Source organism: Platichthys flesus, chromosome 17, assembly GCF_949316205.1.
Source record: "Platichthys flesus chromosome 17, fPlaFle2.1, whole genome shotgun sequence".
In the NCBI taxonomy this organism is placed as follows: Eukaryota; Metazoa; Chordata; class Actinopteri; order Pleuronectiformes; family Pleuronectidae; genus Platichthys; species Platichthys flesus.
This window is the reverse complement of record NC_084961.1, coordinates 11,846,308-11,867,171: the sequence shown is the minus strand read 5'-3', so window position 1 is coordinate 11,867,171 and position 20,864 is coordinate 11,846,308. Positions and strand designations below refer to the sequence as shown.

Sequence of the window (20,864 nt, the reverse complement as noted above, 5' to 3'; positions counted from 1 at the left end):
CATATTTCTGGTGCTGGATCCATAACTCCACAATAAGTGTGCAAACTCCATCTGGGGGATGAAGATGATGTGTCATTCATAAAAGCTCATCACCACCTTGTGTTGAGCTTTTCTTAGCAGTTTCTCGTGAAAAAGTATGACAATAATACGAACATTGATGAAATATGGTTGCAACTGTTCAGCCTGGATGGTTACACAGAAAAGTTGGCATCATTCTCTCGAGACAAAGCAAAGCATTCCCCAAACAACTCGTTAGCTTCAGTGTGTAGCAAGAGCAATGTCATTTTATTGGTCTAGAGTTAATTATGCTGAACGAGCAGCTAGAGGGACATTCTCTGTGTGCGCCGCTTTACATGGTTTCCACAATGAACAACTTAGTTGTAATGTGAGAAATGAGAAGTGTCAGTTTCCATATTAAAATGTCCACGTTGGGATCTATTTTAAAAACAAAAAAAAGGAGGGGGGGGGGGGAACAGGTGTATTTCATAATTTAATCATTTTATCCAGGAAACCAAATGTTTAAGGGTTTAAAATATTCTTTTAAAAAATCTGACAAAAAAAAAAAAAAAAAGGCATAAGATCACAGAGTCAGGTTTTGTTTGGTTGAGAGAAGATCAATGGTCATAGGCACTGGTTTGGGAGGGGGAGAAAAGCTGCTCTCGACGACTGACAGGAAAACGCTCTCCTGTTGTTTTGAGAGTCAGAAGGGAGCGCTTCCTCTGCAAGGACGTAGACAAACATAAAAACACAGACAGGCCAGATCTCCACATTAAGAAGAAACAGAGTATCACTCTATCAGTACAGCAGGCTCAGGGGAAGAGTGTCCTTCCCCAACAGTAAATCGCAGTTTGAGGTCCAGCTTCTCAGAGTAATCATGTAGTGACATGGTTAAGCAGTACAGTGGCGCCCTCCCTCTGTGAAGCAGAGCACTACAATTGAATGAGTGACGGGACACAATGAATGAGGAGATGGGCATTAGGCAGATGAGATCGCATCAATAAAGCCTCAGCTCAGATGGGACTGAAGTGGCACAGAGGACAGTTAAAGAGTATTAGGTATTTGACTTAAAGTGTCACAGTCCACATGTGCAATATTCTAGCTGACAGCAGCTCCGGTGGTGATCCAACCAAATCTGCAAGATTCCCCTCTCTGACCCAGAGTCAGTTTTCTTTGATCCCACCCTCAGAGGGGGAGATGATACAGGAGGAAGAAGAAGAGGAAGAAGAGGAATGAGGGCTGATTTGCTTGTTCACAGGTCGTTTGGGTTCACGATGGTGAAGTCAGAGTCCTTGCTGTTGGTGGAGCCCTCGTCCGGGCTCGAGGACCCCGAGGTGATGGCGGCCATCAGCGGGTCGTGGAAGGTCCCAGCTTCGCCCTCGGGTTCCAAGCGTACCAGGCCGCGCCCTCGCCTTATTGGAGGGGTCTGCTCAGCTGAGGCCTTTTCTCCTCCGGCTCCTCCCCCCTCAGGAGCCTGCAGGTCCCCATCCTGGGACACAAGGATGTAGTCGTCCCAGTTTTTAACCTCTGAGCCGTGGAAAGACACCACCTGCACATCAGTTCAAATTGTGTGCATGAGTTAAAGCTGTGTAATTGCTCCCTGCTGCTCGTTTAGTCTTAAAGCACAAAGCAGTCAAGGGAGGGATGTGATTCTGTTTGTGAAAATTTGGCCCATAGGAAAACTGTTTTAAAAAAAGTTCTCTGTATAATTTCCTTAAACCTTTGCTTCAAATCGAACTACTTGAAAGCAATCAGATTCAAAAGAAGTATTAAATACTGAATCATATGGTCAGACAAGGAGAAAATCCTCGAAACTAATCTTAAACACTGAGTGTCATGTAGTTGATACTAATACAGCCAAAATAAGTGTGGGGCTCTTAATTTGAAAGCTTACAAGATGACTGATCATCTATTAACCTGTTGCTCAGGTGGAGTCGTGGCCTGCTCCTGCTCCTGCTCCTGCTCCTCCTTCTCGTCCCTGCTCACGCTCCCGTCCAGATCGGAATCCCGGCTCAGCCTGCTGCTTTCTTTCTGTTGGTGGTCGCCTTGGTGATTGATGGCAGCTCGAGCCTTTTCAGCAGCCGCAATGGAGGTGTAGTGATCATCGGCAATGGTGATCTCCTCGTTTTCCTCCGCCTCCAGCTGACTTTGGTTGAAGCGCAGCGCCCCCTTCAGGATGTCTTTGATCTAAGAGAGGATCAAGGCACAAACCAGAAAAGGTTGCACATGGAAGAAGAGCATGATCAGAACCATAAAGCCTGAACGTTATTGCTCCTCGTCCATACAGACATAAACATGGCACTCACCTGTTTGAGACCAGCTAGTGACACCAGGACCTCATCCTCTTTCTCCAGGTTTTCTTGTAGAATAACTTCCTGGATTTTGCCTGTGGACATATAGTTAATGAGTTATGACATCATCCACGTGATTTGTCTCAAATAATAAACACCTCTTGATTGGTTGAATATATAATCTGAACAACTCGGAGTCCATTATTATTCCCAAAAAGCAATACGATGCAACACGTTTTGTATACTTAAACTGTCTGTAATCAACGGACCAACAGTGGAGCCAAATGAATGATTACTATGAAGAATAATGGCAGCAGATCTACAGCTGAACTCACAGATGTGCGTGTTCATCATCTTGGCACAGAATTTGCTCATGGCTTCCAGGTCGTTGATCTGTCCCTGCAGGAAAGACACCTGGGCTTCCAGATCATCCTCCTATTGATAAAAACACACAAGCACACACTTAGGTACACGAACACCACAGATTAGACAGGAACAAAAAGAGCTTAGAGACGGAGAGGAGAAGATTAAACACAACTCTTACAAGTGGGGAGTAAAACAAAATGACAAACCGAACAGCTCACCGACTCCTTCTTGCCCATGGTCTTGCTGTGGGAGCGGGAGCGAGTGATGTTGAAGAAAGAGTCTTTCTTGGTGGCAGAGAGCGGAGGTGAGGAAGTGCTGACGTCACTGCCTCTGGAGGGAGGAAGGGGCGGAGAGGCGGTGGATTGGGCCCGCCCACCAGAGAGACTCTCTATGCTCGGAGAGGAGCTGACCGTCCTGGAGCTTTGCCCTGAGAGGGAGTGAGAGAGTGAAAGAGAGAAGACGACAAGTTAACCCAATGAGAATTAGGCACAATGAAGAGGCAAACTGGTTTAAATGTCTTTGCACTTAAGGAAATACTAATTATAGCTAAAGCATTTTATGATCCAATATTGAAATTAAAGAGCGGAAGGGTACAAAAGGAATGTGAAGCCTGGAGGAAAAATATAAAGAGTTTTACAGTTATTAATTCAAATCAAAAGATTGTTTTAAACTCTTTAATCAAATGTTCTGCATTTAAATTATACACAAATCCACTCAAATGAAAAAAAAAAGATTATTCAATTTGAAAGTAAATTACTCTGTCCTTATTCAAAACTCAAAGATGAATACATTTATTTTCAAATTGAATACTAATTGACTTTTAGCATATCAATTTAACTGGTGCAAAGATGTGTAGGTACTATGTCACCTGATGATTAAATTATGTCGAACCCAAGGAACAGCTGCAGCACCTCTGATTGGCCACTGTTGATTTGTGAATTAGTCCGCATCATTCAAATGCAAATATCTAAAACTGTTTTCCATTTATTAATATATGAACTCCCTAATGTAGTAAGTAATTGTAATTAAAGACTGCTGGTCTATAATTATTCTGGAGTCCATTGCCTAAGTAGTGGATAAACAAAAAAACATTGTCTTTGAGTTTACGTGTAAGTAAAAAGGTTACGCGAAAACTTGCAAACACGTGAGAGACAACAACAGCAATCTTTTAAAAAACAAAGCACACAAGAGTAAAAGCTATGAAGGCCGAAGACTTCAGAGTCCATGATCCCATCAGTCATTTCCACTGTTGAGGCAAGCTGTGAACTCCCTCTGCTGGTCACCCTTTGGTATTAAGATTAAGATAAGTTTATTTATACCAAACACATGCACAGACATGCACAACACACCCTTACAATGGCAGGTCAATCCAGGTTCGTCTTTTGTTGTCTCTCCGTGGAGTCGAACCAGAGACGAACCAGAGACCTTCTCTGCCCATAGTCTAAGTTTATGCCACTAGACCACCGCCTCTCCACCACATGCTGTGTCCATTTACTCTAATACTGTACTGTTATCAAAGCGGCAGCAACAGATGACCCAACAACGACAAACTTTACATGCAGACACGCAACAAGCACAGGCGAATGGCGGTGGCGGGGGGGCGGGGCGGGGTTGGTGAATCACACAAGCAGTTGCCGTGGCAGCAGTTACCTTGTGTGTCAGTGTGAGTCGGGGTTGGGAGGGAGACCCTAGACACTCCACCTGAACCTGCATCTAACACAGGAGAGCCAACGCTGATGATGACGCCAAAGCCAAATAAACCAAAGATCAACCAGATCTGCACAGTTACCAATAATATGCGAATGACAGTTTTTCAAATCTGAATTTAGATCAGTTCTTCAACACGTGCATTAGTTTTGTTTTCAAATCCTCCAGGTCTCCTGGTTTAAAGATCATCCTTGGGTGCAACAGGTAAAGAAGCGGCTCTCCCTGCTAATGCAGACAAAGCAGGAGGGTTGTCCTATAACACGGAGATTGAAGAGGGATCTGAATCAAGATTGTGAATGAAAGTGATGATTAATCGTGCAGTCCTTCTATTAACTGATATTCAGCTCATGTGTAATGGTGTTAATGTGAACATGCAGCTAATTCACCAGATAAACAACTGCAAACTGGATTCAGCAGACGAGTAGCTGCTTCTTCCAAAGTTGTCCTGGAAGAAAATCCTGCACACGTCCAGTCACTCACCTTTGCTGAGTTGGACGGGCATGCTCTCGGACTTGAGCAGGCGATAGTGCTGATTCTGGGCGTGGCTCTGGTTCTGCGATGGAGCCTTTGCTGACGGCGGCTCGGCGAGTGGGTGAGACAGGGCGGGTGCAGGGGCCGAGGCGGGGGAAGTAGATGAGGAGGAGGAAGAGGAGGAGTGTACTTCGCTGTTGATTGGCGAGACCCCGCCAGACCCGCCCATTATGGCCGGAGCGATCAGCTTCCTGCCAAAGCTCAGCAGGCTGCTGGAGACCTTGTTGATGTTGAGGGGGGCCGTTTTTGTACTGGAACTGGAAGTTGAGATGTACAGAGAGAGCAACATGTCAGCATCAAATCCCAAGTCCTTTTCCAAGGTCTGTTTTCCTTCCTTCCAGACTGATAGATATATTATCCCTTTATATTTGGGTTAAGTTGTGTGTTGCAAAAATAAGGCGAGCCAATAAAAGACCCGATTTCAAAATCGGGTGTCCCTTTTGTGGAGAGGTGGGGAATGACCCAGGGAAGAGCCCATTCATTTTTCTGTTCAGACCTGGTTCAGGGGCTGGACTCTTATTTAATCTTTCTTTAATATTGTGAGATAAGAATTTTATCAAAATGTTCATTGACTTCTCAGAAAATATGATCATTTTATTTCTCAAAAATGTGGAAATGGATTATTAATTGTAATTTCTCCCCTGTGAGAAACTGAACCCAAATTGCTATGGTAACCAATATGGCAGCCGACAAGGACACCATATCAGTAACCAATAACAAGATTTTTCATAATGATTAGCCTAATATTGAATGGTTGTTTCTGTTGTCGAACTATTCTAGTCATTTAATAAACAGGAAAACCAAAACACACAGTGTTTGTGTGTTTGGGAGAGGAGCAACTTTGTGTGTATTTTACCGTGTCTTGTTCATCAGGTCAGCTCCCCTTGTTTTATAGTAATCCAGGTTCTGCTGAAACTGGTAGTTCGCAGGTCGCGGGTTGTTCTACAATGTGAAGAACAGAGCAAACTCATTTTTCGGTGTCAACACAAAAATCTAAAATCCTTGCTGTGCGTGATAACACAGGAGAGTAAACACATCGACCTAGAATCTGTGTCTATGCATGACTACGTAAACAACCCATGCGCCTTGATGTCTCATGAGTAAACAAGCCACTTTCCTGCCCCCCACCCCCCACGTTAATGACGATGACGACCCCCCCAGGTCCAACTGTGATGTGGAGCCGGTGCGTCATGGTCATTCACCTGAGGTAAACACTGTCACGTTGGATCAGAACCTTCCTGGGGTTTCATCCCAGGAAGAGTAGTGGTCAGGAGTGTGGTGAGTTGTTGTGTTTGGGTTTATGGGTCAGTGGATGAGGAACACACAATGGTTTATACAGGGACAGGCAGGTGTTAGTTAAGGTCAAAGAACTGTTTCATCCGATTAAACACACACGACAGCGACTGCTCAGTATTAAAATGTGAATCTGAGTAAGAGTACAAGGAAGACCCATCTGTGTGTGTGTGTGTGTGCACACGTGTGTGATTGCAAGAGAGAGTGAAAAAAGTGTGTTTAAGGAAAATATGCAATCTTCTTTTAGGCTGCTGCATCCTGAACAGTGATTTTTCGCTATAACTATTTTCACATTAACCAATTTTAAGTTTGTGAGGTAGAAGCATCTAGTTGTGCTTTCACCGTCTTCGACTGCTAGATGGTGCATTGTGGTCAAAGAACGGATGCACTTACCCGCACACAACTGAAAATTAAACCTAAATGTGATTTAAGCATTATCTGTAAAAGACAAGTGGCAACACGTAATATCTCAGCTGGCTTTATTGAGCTACAGTATCTGAGGATTGTATCAGGTTCTTAAAAATCGTATTAAACCACTTAAGTGGCAGAATTACATTAGTGTGTGGATGTATCAAGGGTGAACCTGCGCATTGGAAAATGAATCAAAAGTTCTTGCGTGTGAGAACTGCATAGAATGTCCCTGTGTCTGCATGGGCAGTAATATCTTTATTGACGTGAGGGAGAAACAGAGCAGGCACAGAGCGAAAAAAGCGCTGCAGACAGATCCTCCAGGAATCAACAGAGCGAATCACTAACTAAAATGTTATTATGAGGTGTAAATTCGTTTTGGTTCATTATGAAATTGTGGGAGGACAAATTAGAACATGGCCGGCCGCGATAGTTATTAATGGGAAACTCTGAAATATTTGCAAGGCATCGGAAAGACAGGTTTCAGGTCTTAACTACCTTTACCTAAGTATATTATACTGTATCTAGAGGCCTAATCATCATTTGCCATTGTTGTACATCTATCTGCAATTCACCTTGCACACGTTTTGTGTATTTACTGTAAATGCCTTGATTTCATTAACATGTAACGACTGAAGTGTTTGAAGTTTTTTACATATCAGTGATGCTGCAAGACCTTTTCTTCGTATATATATATATATATATATATATATATATAGCTCAAGTACCCAGGGTGAATCCAAAGACAACCTCTAAGAAAGTGTATATATTCAATATATATCCAATTTTCCTTTTCAAATTTCCTCTCCATTCTCCTTTTCAAACTGTGGCTGCTCGGGCATAAAGAAAGCGCCACAGTAAAAAAACACAGAGGGACGTTCAGGGAAGACTGGAGTGTAACAAACAAACAATACAACTGTTACTCATGGACACAAAATCAACATAAATACCACTTTTTCCTTTATAGTTACTTACTTTTGGATCCCGGAGGAAGAGAGCCTTTTGCAGCAGAGCATTGATGTCTCCTAATGGAGGGTAGTGCATTAGCAGGCCCAGGCAGGTCTGGAAGTTACTAGCAATGACTGAAACAAGAGAATGAACAAATACAGAGTTAGTGAAGCCGACAACTGATGAACAACCATACTACAGAGCGCCTTCAAATCAAGATAGTTATTTTCTTTGTCAATGTCAGATTTTGACAGATTTCTAAAATGATCTTTTAAACTGACTAAAATATGCTGGTTAAGTCTTAAAGTTATGGCCCTCTGATCTTTTCAGGACGGGGACCAGCCTACCACTCAAACAGTATTAAAGTTACCTTTGCTACTTTTGTATAGTATTAGTACTCGGACATGACTGCATATACCACCTGCAAATACAACGGTAGCTGCACCGCTTCATTTAGGACACAATTGAGTCAAATGTGTCAAAAAGGATTTTAGGAGTTCCCATCAGCCTTTCCAGATCTCCTACGAGCATCCTTTCAGAGTAACCTGCAGAGAAGCACTTCTCTTATGAACAGCTGCCTCTTTGTTTTTCTCTCAAAAGGTATTCTTAGACATGAAGTACAGGCTTATTGCAAAGCAAGAATTCAGTGACTGTGATTAGACAATGACAAACCAGGGATGATGTTTGCCCTCGAACTGAAACCTACATCCTGCTTGTATGTATATATACGGCAGCAAGGATCTACTGTATTCTATTTCAAGCAAAATAACCCCATCTGATTAAATGAGGTGGAGGAAATAACATTCTTCTAGTCTAATGTTTCTTATGAGATACACTGCAAACTCAACACTAGGCGTTATTGGATCATTTCAGTAACAAATGGAGCGTACGAGCATCCCGGATGTAGAGGAGCATGGCCACAAAGATGTAGTCCACCAGGTCCAGAGTGATACTGTCAGCAAACAGGGCGTCCCACACCACCAGCAGGTCCTGGAGCGGGAACTCACGACCGAACAGCAGACGCACCCACCGGCTGACGGACACAAAGATGGAGAAGCTGAGTGTATTTGTGCACAGGGTGAAGAAAAGTTTCAGACCTACTGAGCTAAAGGTGTTGCTACTGACATGCCATAAATCTGGGGGGCTATCTCCAGCCGGTTGACGTGCATGTGCAGCTCCACGTCGTGCTTCTTCACCAGCTGGTCCTGGATGCGGTTAACTTTGGTCACTATGGCAACAGATGGTCCCGCGTCCTGGGGCCGAGCGAACGGGATGCTGGTCAGCATCTCCTCCTTGCCCTTGAGGAGGAGATCATTATGTTATTTGAGTATATTATATAAACCTACTGCTGCAGCATCTGTTGGCAATTCATAACCATTTAACAGGTGAAAAGGGGCCAATGAAATGATTCCTTTAGGGAGGGCAGACAACTGTCTGGGTTGGACCAGTTTACTTTATGCAGGTCTTTGCCGTTTCAATAGTAGGACCATGTTTGTCATGCTAAGGATTTATTGAAATCAAGTCCGTTACTAATGATATTAATGGCCTGCATTTTTCTATAATACAAGTGCAATGTATTTACTTTTAATAATCAACTAATAGATGTTTTTGTCAATGACAGCTATCTCGATCACAATGCTAGATGCAAATTGAACCCTGACGCACAAGGATTCAGGGGACAGGATGTGTTGCATAAACACAATCCGGAGTAATTGTAACTTATTAATACCAGCCTCACTGTTGAACATTTATCACTGCTGTTAGTTCAAATTAAATGGCATCAAAGAGGGAAAACCCAGTGGCTTTTGAAACTGAATGGGTTTGTCACTGAAGTTAAGAATGACAACAATCATTAATCAGCAACAGCAAATCTAAAAAAAAAAACCACGACAGACATTTTCAGGTTTTGTTTTGACAGCTGATCAGTCTTAAACTTTACAGGGGAGAACCAGAATGAATTGTTTTCTGTGTGTGCTGTCGTATTAAACATTAATATTAAGTTGATGGATACATGACATTAATGATCTAAAACTGTGTTGTAATGCAATTATGACATCTGTGGAAAGCAGATCTTCAGATCAGACTGACCTTCCTGACTTCTCTCTCGAAGCTGGAGAACCACGGCTCTGCTGTGTCCATTAGCTGTGAGAACATGGCACTGAAGATAGAAGTGTATTAATGAGACTTTGTGGATGTGTGTATTGTACGTGGAGGTGAGATCAAATTCTGAAAAAACAAAGCAGAGATCTTCCCTATCACATATGTATCCATTTATTAAGGCAGTACTCACTAGGCATCGTGCTCCAGGTACTCTGGGTTCAACAAACACTTCATCTCCTCACTGTAGAGGGGGAAAAAAAAAAAAAACAGACCCCTTAGTTTGATCCTTCCACAGATAAACACAAAACTATTTTAGTTCTGAAAAGAGCACAAGCTAGTGAAGCCCAGGAGGGTCTGAGGGTGTTTATGACAACGAACAGGTGAAAGTTCCCGGTTCACCGCAGTGAGGAGCTGACCTGGGGCTGGCCGTCTCACTGGCATGCTGGAAAGCTTGATGATCGCAGTGCAGCACGAACACTATGGGAGCCAGCAGCTCATGCATCCCCTGCAGACGGACAGGAGACAGAGGTAGAGGGAGTGGAAGGCGTGAGAGGGCAGGGGGAGGGAGAAAATATGGTTAATTTGTGGTCAGTCCTTCTTTAATGGTGATGCACGAGGTTTCTAATCCATGAAGACAGCCTTAATTTAGATATTGTTAGCCACTGCCCGGCCATATGTCACTTCCAGTTTACAAAAAAGATGCTGTAGTAAACTATTTATTCGCTGGCAACTGTTACAGACACTGATAATGATTAGGTTACAAAGGCATTTTGTTCCTTTGTCTGTAGACACTGGGTGCTGAGAGACACACACACACACACATACTATCAGCATCCAGAAGAAACAACAATGTGCAGACTTCAATCCTTTCAGTTCAGTGAATCAGGTGTTAGGACAAAGTACCTGTTCGTACCTGTTTATACAGTAACTGTTCATTTTCTCTGGCATAACAGAAGAGAATGTCCGTCAGCTTGGTCCTCACATCCTCATCCTGGAAGTAACGGATCTCAGGGAACCTGATGGAAATAGTTTTAAACAGTTTTATTTGAAAAAAAGCAGGTGTGTGTTTACATCATTCTGACAGCAACTTAATAAATATATAGAAAGATGATGACACTGACGTTCTCAACACATCCTGTTTGACCATTCCCTTCAGCTCTTTATCCTGGAAGAACTTGTTCCACAGACTCTGGGAATCGGAGGTGAAAATAAGACAGGGTCAAATACTTGAGTACATACTGCAACTACTTTTAACATTTTTAAGATGATTAAAGATGACCTGCTGTAAACTGACTAAAAGGATTTTAAAGCAATACTAGTAACTAAAAGAAACTGTTGGTGCGTCAATGTTGTCTCTATAATTATACCATCGTTTTTGTTTTTTTTCAGCTTCCCTGTTACTATAGTATGCAAATTATGAGATGAGACATGGATAAAATATACATTTTTTAATGTATTTCTTTATTATTAACTCCAACATGCAAATATGAAACAACTGACAAGCAAATGCAAGATGGAGACAAACACACAAACTTACCCCCTCATCCTGAGACAGAGGGTTGTTGACCATCAGGTCCTGCTGGCCTGCAGCCTTGCGAGGGTTAGTGATGTGCTGAGACAAAAGAATGCAAAACAGATTAGTGAGCACAGTTCATTTGTCTGCATGTACGACCATATTGTGACCTTACTATCCTTCAGTGTAGATGAATAAAGCTCTATTTAGTTAAAATATCTTTGGCAGCTGACATTACAAAATAATTCAGCTGATAATGTACACCTCAATGCTCCACAGATTACAGCTGAATTCCCAGAAGCTACTGCAAACTATTTTCTCATCACGCTGCAGGAAATGGCCACAGAGTGGTGCTCTCACCGTGTCTTTGATCTTCTCATACTGGGCCCGGAGCTCCTTGGTCTTGTTGATCCACTGCCCCTTGTCTTCAGGAAGAGCCTCAAGGTACAGCTGCAGACACAAAGTTATTTAATGCTACCTACAAGAACTTCTATCTCTCAGAAGTCACAAGCCTACAGAAATTGGACACTTTCAAAAATAAACTCTGGGCTGCATTTTCCTCCAAAACTAAAAAAAAAAAAAAAGCCCTGCAAGATGCCAGGAATGCAGACTTTTCTGAAGCAGGGAAATTGGCAAAGCCCCTTTAATCAAACTCGATAGGACTGCTTGATCCATTTGGCAGTTACCTTCCAGCAGACGCTCCGAAAGCGGCTGCTCCTCAGTCGACCGTTGATGCCTGCCTGCCGGATCCTGGCCAGGTAATTACTGTTGAGGAACAGGTCGTCCCATTCATTCCTGTGCAAGGGAGTGAAGGCAGAGTACCAGGAGATTTATGAGCTTCTCAACCCAGATTGGGCACAGTATTCCATCTGATGTGTCATACAGCAGCAAAAGCTGAGCTGTTTGTCAGACCAGGAAAAGCACTCTTGCACTAAACTACAGGAAAACACTCACCTGTATGAGAGGAAGGTTGACTGAGACTGTGAGTAACTGCTGCTGTCAAGAGATCCTCCTGTTAAAACAGGCACAGACACAACCACAAGGGGGTGATATAAACAACCAGTGATGGGGAGTTAAAAGGTGACATCAATAATCTTTAAAGCTTGTGAACACAGGCCCATATAGAACATAACCTTTGAAAACCATCATGACAAGCTGGCCTGTCTACTGCTACCTAACAACACATGATTTATTTTCTGAGCTTCTTTTTTCCAAGTCATGCAGGAGATGCAAAAGAGCCGGAAGCAGGAAAAGTGACAGCACAAAGTAATTCTCTTTGTCTTTATTGGTGGGTAATAAGTCTAATTTGGCCTGCAGGTGAACACACATCCAAGTCATGGAGCTGTCTATCAACATTAGTTACAGGAGTAGATCATTCCACAGGGACACTCAGCATGAATATTCATCAGTTCCACAACATGTCAACCCCCAACATTATCTCTCTCTCACGCGTAAACATAAAAACACCTCAGCCCGGGGGCGTCGCCAGCCATGTCTGTGACTCATAGTCAGCTCCTAAATTTATTTTATTATCTCTTCGTATCTACTACTTCAACTTATTGTGACTGTGTTTTGCATTCTGTAGCTCGTCTACTGAAAGGCTTTCAGACATGCACTGAACTCCAGATAATCTCCTCACATAAGCTAAAGGGGCTGTGTGATAGAGCGAGTTTAATTTGCAGTACACAAAACCTGTGATCTTAGCAGCGGAATTTATACTCAAGCCTCCTACATGCTGATACCCCCCCTCATCCTGACACTCCAGAGATTTCTGCATTGTCGTAATCACGTCTGACCGGAGAAGCTCCTACTGCATTCTTTTGTAAGTGAAAAGCAACTTTGGAGAAAGTGCAGACCTTCTCTGGAATCTGTCAAAACATTGCATGAAAACGGGAAATGAAGGTTGACATACTGCTGCGGTTCTTGTTGAAATTTTGTAGCGGGTCGAACCCTGTCTCCTGCTGCTCTTCTGTCTGGAGCGGATGGCGAGTTTCAAAATTGGGATGCTGCATGGCCACGAGCCAGCCGGACCTTGAGGATGAGAAAAGACAAATATAACCCAGAATTAAATCACAGATTACTAAAAACTAAATAACATGTAAAGAAGAGACCACCAGATCTACAGACGAACATCTCCAGTGATGCATGACTTTTGACCACTGACTCCACTGATAAGGAGACTGACCTTCAGTCAGAGAATTTGCTGACAGTTAACTCCCCCCTTTAAGTCATTTCGAAGTGGAGTGCTGATCTATGGCCTAACTCTAGCCGACCCCTGAACCTCTCCGGAAATAGCCGTTGTGATCAGTAAAACATCCCCAAACGTGCAATCCCACTTGAACCGTTTTCACAGCACTTACTGTCACCGCCTGGTGATTCTCCACGGCACAAGACTCAGAAGAAAAGGATGATTCTGCAAGAGGAGGAAACAATAATGAAAGTTAGGGGGGGACAAGGGTCTTCAATCACTTTGTCATTAGTCAGCAGAAATAAACAACAGTAGTACTGTTCTTAACTCCAGTGATAGAAGTGACAACACAAGGTAGGCTCAGAATCAATGACCTAATCAATAATAAATCCACCATTTAAACATCACATTCATTTAGCACTGTTGTCAGCATTGACGCTGCACAGCAAAAAGGTTATTGGTTCAAATCCCAGTTTGGGTTGTCTTTCTGTGTATAGTTTGCATGATGTTTCTGCATGAGTTTTCGATGGGTTCCTCCCACAGTCCTGAGACGTCAGATTGACTGTGAATGGTTGAATGTCTCCTAATGTTGGATATACTGGTGACATGTCCTCTCTCGCCCAGTGTCCAGTTCCCTTCATGAGCCTCAAAGGATAAGCGGTACAGATAATGAATGGATGCATCAGACTTTTAACTAATAAACAAATACATGTCAAAAAGCTTTTGTTACATTTGTGACTTTTTACAAAGTGGTAACAGTTTTCCCACCTTTTGCATTTAACATGACAGCATCAAATAAAACCAAGACCCTGTTGACATTCAGTGAAGAACGGCATAAATTGACAAGAGCCACTTGAGGTGCCTGATGCTCCACCACGCTCACTGTGATATATTAAACGTAAGGAGTATTACTAATGAGGTCATTAAGTCTGCAAATTAGTGTGTTAATTAAATATTCTGATGTCAACAGCCTTGTCTTTGCATAACATAAACACAGCAGTGAATCTGAAATCGTTTTAACCATTTCAGGAAAATCCATTGTTTCTTATAAAATGCAAATATACTGCACAGTTACTCAGGAAGAAGTTTTAAATCATTACCACCAGTCCTTTGCAAAGACGGTCATGATAGCTACAACAACCAATCACATCTAATCAGACGTCTAACCAACGAATCAGATCACAGTGCATGGAGGTGAGGAGATTGTAACAGTTAATCCTCTAAAATATTGAATAAACAACTGCAGCAATGTGCAAAGGTAGAAAAGAGTCTGGAGAGAAGTGAAGAAACAAATTGACATCAATTGATTAACTGATGAACATATAATTAGTTTTGATTATTTCTATAATATATTAAGCAAAGGTTTCAGCTTCTGCAGTGTCAGTCTGTTTTTTATCCTTATAAAACATCCTTATTTTCTAACATAGAGACGAAACAATGAATTGATTATAGACAAAGAACAGTCGATTTATCAGTTTATTGAATGAGAATTAATCTGCTGATCTGTTTCAGTCTGGTTCTGGTCTGATTTGCTGCTTTATTTTAGGCTCCATGTAAAAATCTGTATCGTTATAATCTCAGGGTCTTTTTTAATAGTGACAAATTATGCGCTAAACACAAATACCCATTTTTAAAGTACATGCAAGAAAACAGATCCCAGCTCTGAGAAAAGTTTAACTTTCTTGTTGAGACATCACAATTTAGGTTAACCACCATTTCTGCCTGCGTTCTTTATCCGGCTTGAGATTATTCCTATGTTTATGAATATGGTTAGCCTAATACACAGGCCCACAGAATAGCAAGCTTCCAGTGAGCATTATGATTTTTTCTTGCTTATAAATTGTGGAAATAACACAACAAAGGCATCTCATAAACCTATTAACCATGTGAATGGAAAACCGCTCTATAAATCAGCTACACATGCCATCAAAATAGAAATTATTTTATATGCATAATGTATGTGCCTGTTTTGTTAGGAAACATCTGTTCTCCAGGAAGACTAATGCTCTCCTTAAGTCATCGCGCTTTTCCTCCCTTCCCTCATAAAAACCACATTATACCATTAAATAATCGGAACTAATCCACAACTGTAGGGGAAAAAAAAAGAGGAATGCTGTGAATGTCTACCACCAATAGTAGCCTGTCTTTCAGTTTGACTGTAAAAGATCACAATGAAAGATATAAAAGTGAGCAACCATAAATACAAAAGTAGACACCACTCTCAGGGAGTGATAATTCACATTAGCACTATATCTGTCATATATTTGACCTACTTGAAGAATCAAAATATATTTTAAGCCTCTCTCTTTCCCGAAGGCCTGCAGACACATCCAGCGCTTTGTCCCTTCTTTCTAAAAATAAAAACTCTTTCTGAGGAGGCGTTTACAGATCACTCACTGTGTTTTGAGGAGGTATGTCCTTTGTGCTTCTGTGTGAAAGTCTTTGTGAGCAAGTGAAAGATGATGCGGGTGAAAGACTCAAGGCCTTGCCGCGTTGGCACAGTCTCGCCTGGTGCAGAGTCTTCTCTTAGCCCTCTGCTGCCTTCATTACTTCGTCAACGACATCCCAAACTTTACTACAGTACGTAATAATCAAGGCAAATTAGCTTCTGCATAATTTACTCCACAGCACCTGGAGACACCTCAATAATTCAAATCACGAATCTTTCATGAAATAATCAAATCAATACATAATGAAATGCATAAATAAATCAGCAGACAAATAACACCGCGTCCATCTGTTCTGAAGTCGAGGATCTGTTCCTGAGATTTACAGCTTAACAGCCTATGATGCTGAACTCAAATAGATCATTTGGTAACATACATCAAGACTTCTTTTTAAAAGGTAACACCTCAAGTCTGATTATGAAGGTAGAATGTCAACATTAAGGACTACATCAAGCATACAAGGTCTGGTGGCCTTGCTTCAACAATATACCTTCAATAATTTGTAATACCTCACTCTCCCTTTCCTTCTACACACATTCAACCTTAAGAGGAACAACACACTGGATTGGATTTTAAAACCTTCCTCCACTTCTGTTTTTTTTTTACTCTAAGGTCAGGCAGTATCACATTCTCCAGTGTCATGAGAACATTTTAGAACTGCTTGAAGCAAGACGCTCACATTCAATTTGGCAGCCATGTTGATAAAGTAAAAGCCGTTCTCTCTCTTTAAAGCCAAGAGGCAGGATTTGGTCACGTATTGGCACTAAAGAACTGTGAGGTGAAATAAAAAAAAAAAACAAGAAAAAGCTTTTTGCCTAAAGGCACAAAGGCTAAACTATTCAGAAACTAAACCCTGATTAGTCAAGCCAAGTGTGTTAAATGTTTTGCCGAAGTGATCTGTAGAATTTCCATTTAGAGATGTAGCTAGATGTAGTGTAGTTCCCCTAACATGAACAGGCCGCAGCCTTGTCTTCAGCCCTAGAAAATGCCTTCAATCATTTCTCAGTCTTTTGAGGATTCACTTATGACATTAGTCATCAGCTGAACTGGTCCACTTGTCCTTATATAGCTAAACAATTACCAGAGAAATCTAATCTAGAATAGATTCAGGAAAAGACACAGAACTTGGATTTAGCAAACCAGCGGTGAGAGATTGCCGTTTAGTCAAAGTCAAACACCCCAGCTAAACAAACTCACATGTCTCTACTTCGGCACACAGTGAGAGCCCAGGAGCCTTCACGGTGGTCACATGCTCCATGAGAGGCGGAGAACATGCTTAGGGACCTCAACCTTGGAAAATTACTGTGAACTTGCAGGGTGTTGACTGTGTCTGAAATGAAACCTGCATAGTCTGCATACAAGTTACCAGAGCAATGGTGCAAAACCTGTGGGGTGAGGGCGCCTGAGTCACAAGATAAATGTGAAGCATGGAATGTTTTTCATTTAATCCAAGTTTTTTTCCCCCTGTGGATTAATCAATGATATTACCTCCAGGGGGCTCTCCAGACTATTCTAACTAGAATGGAGAGCAGTAGAGAGCCTACTTCTGCCAAGGCCCTTAAATTTAATCAAGCTGAACCAGATTTCACACACTCGAGGTATCAGTTTCCAGAATGTGCCATCACAAACCATGAATTAATTCCCCTGGGACAACAGAGAAAATGTTTTTAAAAAAGAAGCTCTTTCTTGCAAAAAAAATAAATACATCTGGATCTGCACCCAAAATTCAATTGGTTCGTCCTTGGCCTGTATCGCACCCTTCCACCACTTTTGTGGAAATCTGTAGATTTCGCGAACAGAAACTCTGGAGAACGTCCAGACTAATTCTCCTGAGATCCTCTGCAGGACATAAACTCCTTGGAGGGACTACAAACCAGGTTTAGATTCATTTTCACTGCAATATGGCAACGTTGAAGTGGAAAAGAAAATTCTGAGTGCAGAAATGCATTTAGTCATGCAGAGGTGGCATGATAAAACAAAGTGCAGGGGGCGGGGGGGGGGTCACTCCGGTGCAACCACTCAACAACCTAATAACTTATTCAACTTGTGCACAGAGGTGGAACACAGCTTTGTTTTAACAGGTCACAAACCAGTACTGTTTGGCATCACTGCACTAAAGAAGAACAAGGAAGGAACATTACAACTTCCAGGAACACTGTGGAACTAAAGTTCAGCGAATACAACAATTTTGAATTTGAATAACCCCAGCACTGATTTAAATACTTGTACTTCCTGTCACTGCAAGTGTGGTGTATTGCAGCAAATGTGAATTGCATGTTCCTCTCTGGACCTAGAAGGTTTACTACCCAACCTCGACTTCCCTTTATGCTTCAGACAGTCGCACTGTTCGCTGGGATCACCTTCATTTAGTTGTATTAGTACTATTATTGTTCCTACATGTACAGTGAACTATTATGGAGAGGTGTTAAAGGCATTAAACCGTGCAGACAGCCAGTGTTAGCTTTCCCAACAATCCGCACTGCCCTTAAACCCATCACGCAAATCTGTTAGCCCACGGTGGCGCTGAGCTAAAACTGCACCTGCAAACATTAAAGTCTCACTTTTCATTCAAGTTATTTCAAATCGTGACTCGCAGCCAGTCACCGCGGTGGGACTGCGGTTTAAAAGCACACAATGTCCGATGCACCACGGTCGGTGACAGGCAGAGGGATTATCGATGCAGGCGGAGGAGGCTGCTGGACGAGGCACAGAGCCATACAGCAGCTAAGCTAACTTGTGTCTCGGTAGCTAGAGGAGTGAATGCAACTAACTTAGCTGAATGACACTGCGGGTACGTGGCGGTGGAGCCCGGGGAAGACACCCGGCAGCAGGTAAAGCTAATATGACGTTAGCCTCCTGGGTGTTATCGAGCTGCCCACCGACGGGGCCTGTCGCTACTTCCGATAACACGCGCAGCTGCAGCGGAGAAAAGCTTTCCCCCGCTCCCCGGAGGCTGGAGGAGTTTGCCCGGTGTCACAGAGGAACAACAGCCCGGTCAGCGGTGACCAGACTCCCGGTGTGGGTCAGATACCTTTGCTCGGTTCACGCAGGTCTCCTCATTCTGCCGCGTCGGCTCCTCTCCGCTGGTTTGTAAACAGTCGCGGGTCAGGCGGATGTGCTTGAACACCAGCTGACTGGTCACGTGACGGGGCCTCTGCAGGTAGCACTTCATCCACTGTTGGCCCACGCGCTCCAGGTTATAGATGTGGCCCCAGAACTTCCTTTCAACTGTGCAATATAAGTTTGTACTAATCTGTATTTCTCTCAGATGCCCTATGTTAATATTGTTTCCTATTTTTGTGTGTTGGCCTTTACAAAGCTGAAGTAAACAGTTTTTCAGGAAGTAACTGTCCCTAAGTTTTATTTTGAAGTATTTTCATCCTACAATACCTAGTAACATTGTACCATTTGTTTTTGTATCAGGCTGCTATTTACAACTTAATTTGCAGCTTATCTATACACAAATTCAAAACATAAAACATTGAAAGGGAAAACTATTAGCTGCATCCCAGCCATTGCCAATGTTTACATAGTTAACATCAATAAACTAAACAAATATATAATCATATAAAATAGTCATATAAAAAAGTGTTGTTTTCTTATTATTTATAGAAATGTATTATGAGGTTTATTAAACTTCTTTAACATAAGGGTTTGATCACATCCTAAGAATCATTGCCAATTTTTGTTTTTCATATATACAATTATGTTAGTCTGTATATCGGTGTCATAGTTTTTTGTACTCCCTATCTATCTATATATATATATATAGATATATATTTATCATATTACCAATAACACTGCGCTTTTACTTTATTTTGAATGCAATACTGTGGCAGAGTATTTTAACGCTGGATTATTTGTGAAGAATTAAAGAATCTCAATGCTTCTACCTCTGCTTTCTTGAAATACACTTAAAATATTACCTCATTGTCAGATTTATGTGACAAATGATAAGGGTTGTTAATTTGAACACAGTATTATGTACCACTAACTGGACTCTGTAGCTCTACAATTGAATTTCTACTGTCTGGTGCTGATCCATTCAGAAAGGTTTGGAAAACGACCAACCTATAACCAACGTCAAATAACATAGAGGAGGTCAACGTCAATTGAAAATGTATCTGCATACAACTGCATGGATATCTGTGTCTTAATTCACATGATAAAAGAAGAAATACATTTCCTTTTCATCAAAAAATAACAAAGGAGGGTTATATTGAGAACAAATTAAGAATCAAGAGAGAAATAAAGGAAATTAGTGGAAACTGAGCATAAATGGGCTTGAAAACGAATCTCCAACAAGTGCATTGTAAGAGCACAAATATGTGTTGGACAGCCGCACCATTGTAGAAATAAAATACATCCTGAATAAACAAGAACACTGCAGAAGCCCTTTAAACGCGGCAGTTAATTAAGATCTTTTTATGCAGACTTAGTTGCAGCAAATTCTGAAGTCAGACAAGCCAGATTGATCTGTAAAGAGCTTGTAACCCACACATTCACACTGAATGGCTTCACACAGACAAAACAAAAGAAACTAAGCCTGAGCAGCGTGACAGGCATGATGGGGAAAAGGGCAGGAGTCCATCTGAAGATATACAGTGCACAGGTGGTGACATTAAATGGCATTAATGAGTCAAATGTGTGCACTGTGTGATTGCGTTTGTGTGGTGGTGGGGGTTAACACAAAGCAGTCGTAATGATCATCATTGCCGTTACTGCCGCCATCATCATCGCAAGCATGGCATTTCAAGAGCGCCATTATCATCATTATTATAGCTAATATTACTGATGATGAGGTGTTTGTGGCCTCTTGTTGGCCCTAACTAAGGCATCGTCATGGAAACAGATGACAGAAAAGAGCACAGCTTTATTGAATTACTCCATGAAGCCATTCTGACCAAATGGGGCTTGAATGTTGCACCGTCTGAGGGAGCGGCAATGTGAGACGTGCCAGGGAGACGCAGATGAGAATCAGGGGTGGAGAGGGAGGGGAAGAAACCCAGATAGAAAGAGCCGTTGAGATAAAGAGAAAGAAGAAAGAAAGGAGGTATGTACGGTGGAAAACACAG

At 42.0% G+C, this 20,864-nt stretch overlaps 1 protein-coding gene across 6 annotated transcripts; it reads right to left on the bottom strand.

Annotated features, from left to right (window-relative positions):
- Positions 1-257: 257 nt before the first annotated feature.
- On the bottom strand, positions 258-18,928 carry tbc1d5 (TBC1 domain family, member 5). Of its 6 annotated transcripts, none has more exons than XM_062409848.1 (23): positions 18,821-18,927; positions 13,515-13,567; positions 13,067-13,185; positions 12,109-12,166; positions 11,841-11,949; positions 11,515-11,604; positions 11,179-11,253; positions 10,763-10,830; positions 10,555-10,657; positions 10,058-10,146; positions 9,832-9,882; positions 9,630-9,699; positions 8,667-8,839; positions 8,432-8,574; positions 7,569-7,675; positions 5,749-5,834; positions 4,842-5,149; positions 4,305-4,367; positions 2,861-3,081; positions 2,624-2,723; positions 2,304-2,383; positions 1,915-2,184; positions 258-1,486 (listed from the first exon to the last, which is right to left on the bottom strand). In XM_062409848.1, exons 3-23 carry the CDS (start codon positions 13,164-13,166, stop codon positions 1,250-1,252), a joined length of 2,601 nt encoding a protein of 866 aa, XP_062265832.1. In that variant the 5' UTR covers positions 13,167-13,185; positions 13,515-13,567; positions 18,821-18,927; the 3' UTR covers positions 258-1,249. The 6 variants fall into 6 exon arrangements, with proteins under 6 accessions (XP_062265832.1, XP_062265831.1, XP_062265829.1 ...); XM_062409847.1 differs by having other exon boundaries at positions 258-1,546; positions 2,873-3,081; XM_062409845.1 differs by having other exon boundaries at positions 258-1,546; positions 18,821-18,926.
- Positions 18,929-20,864: the final 1,936 nt, after the last annotated feature.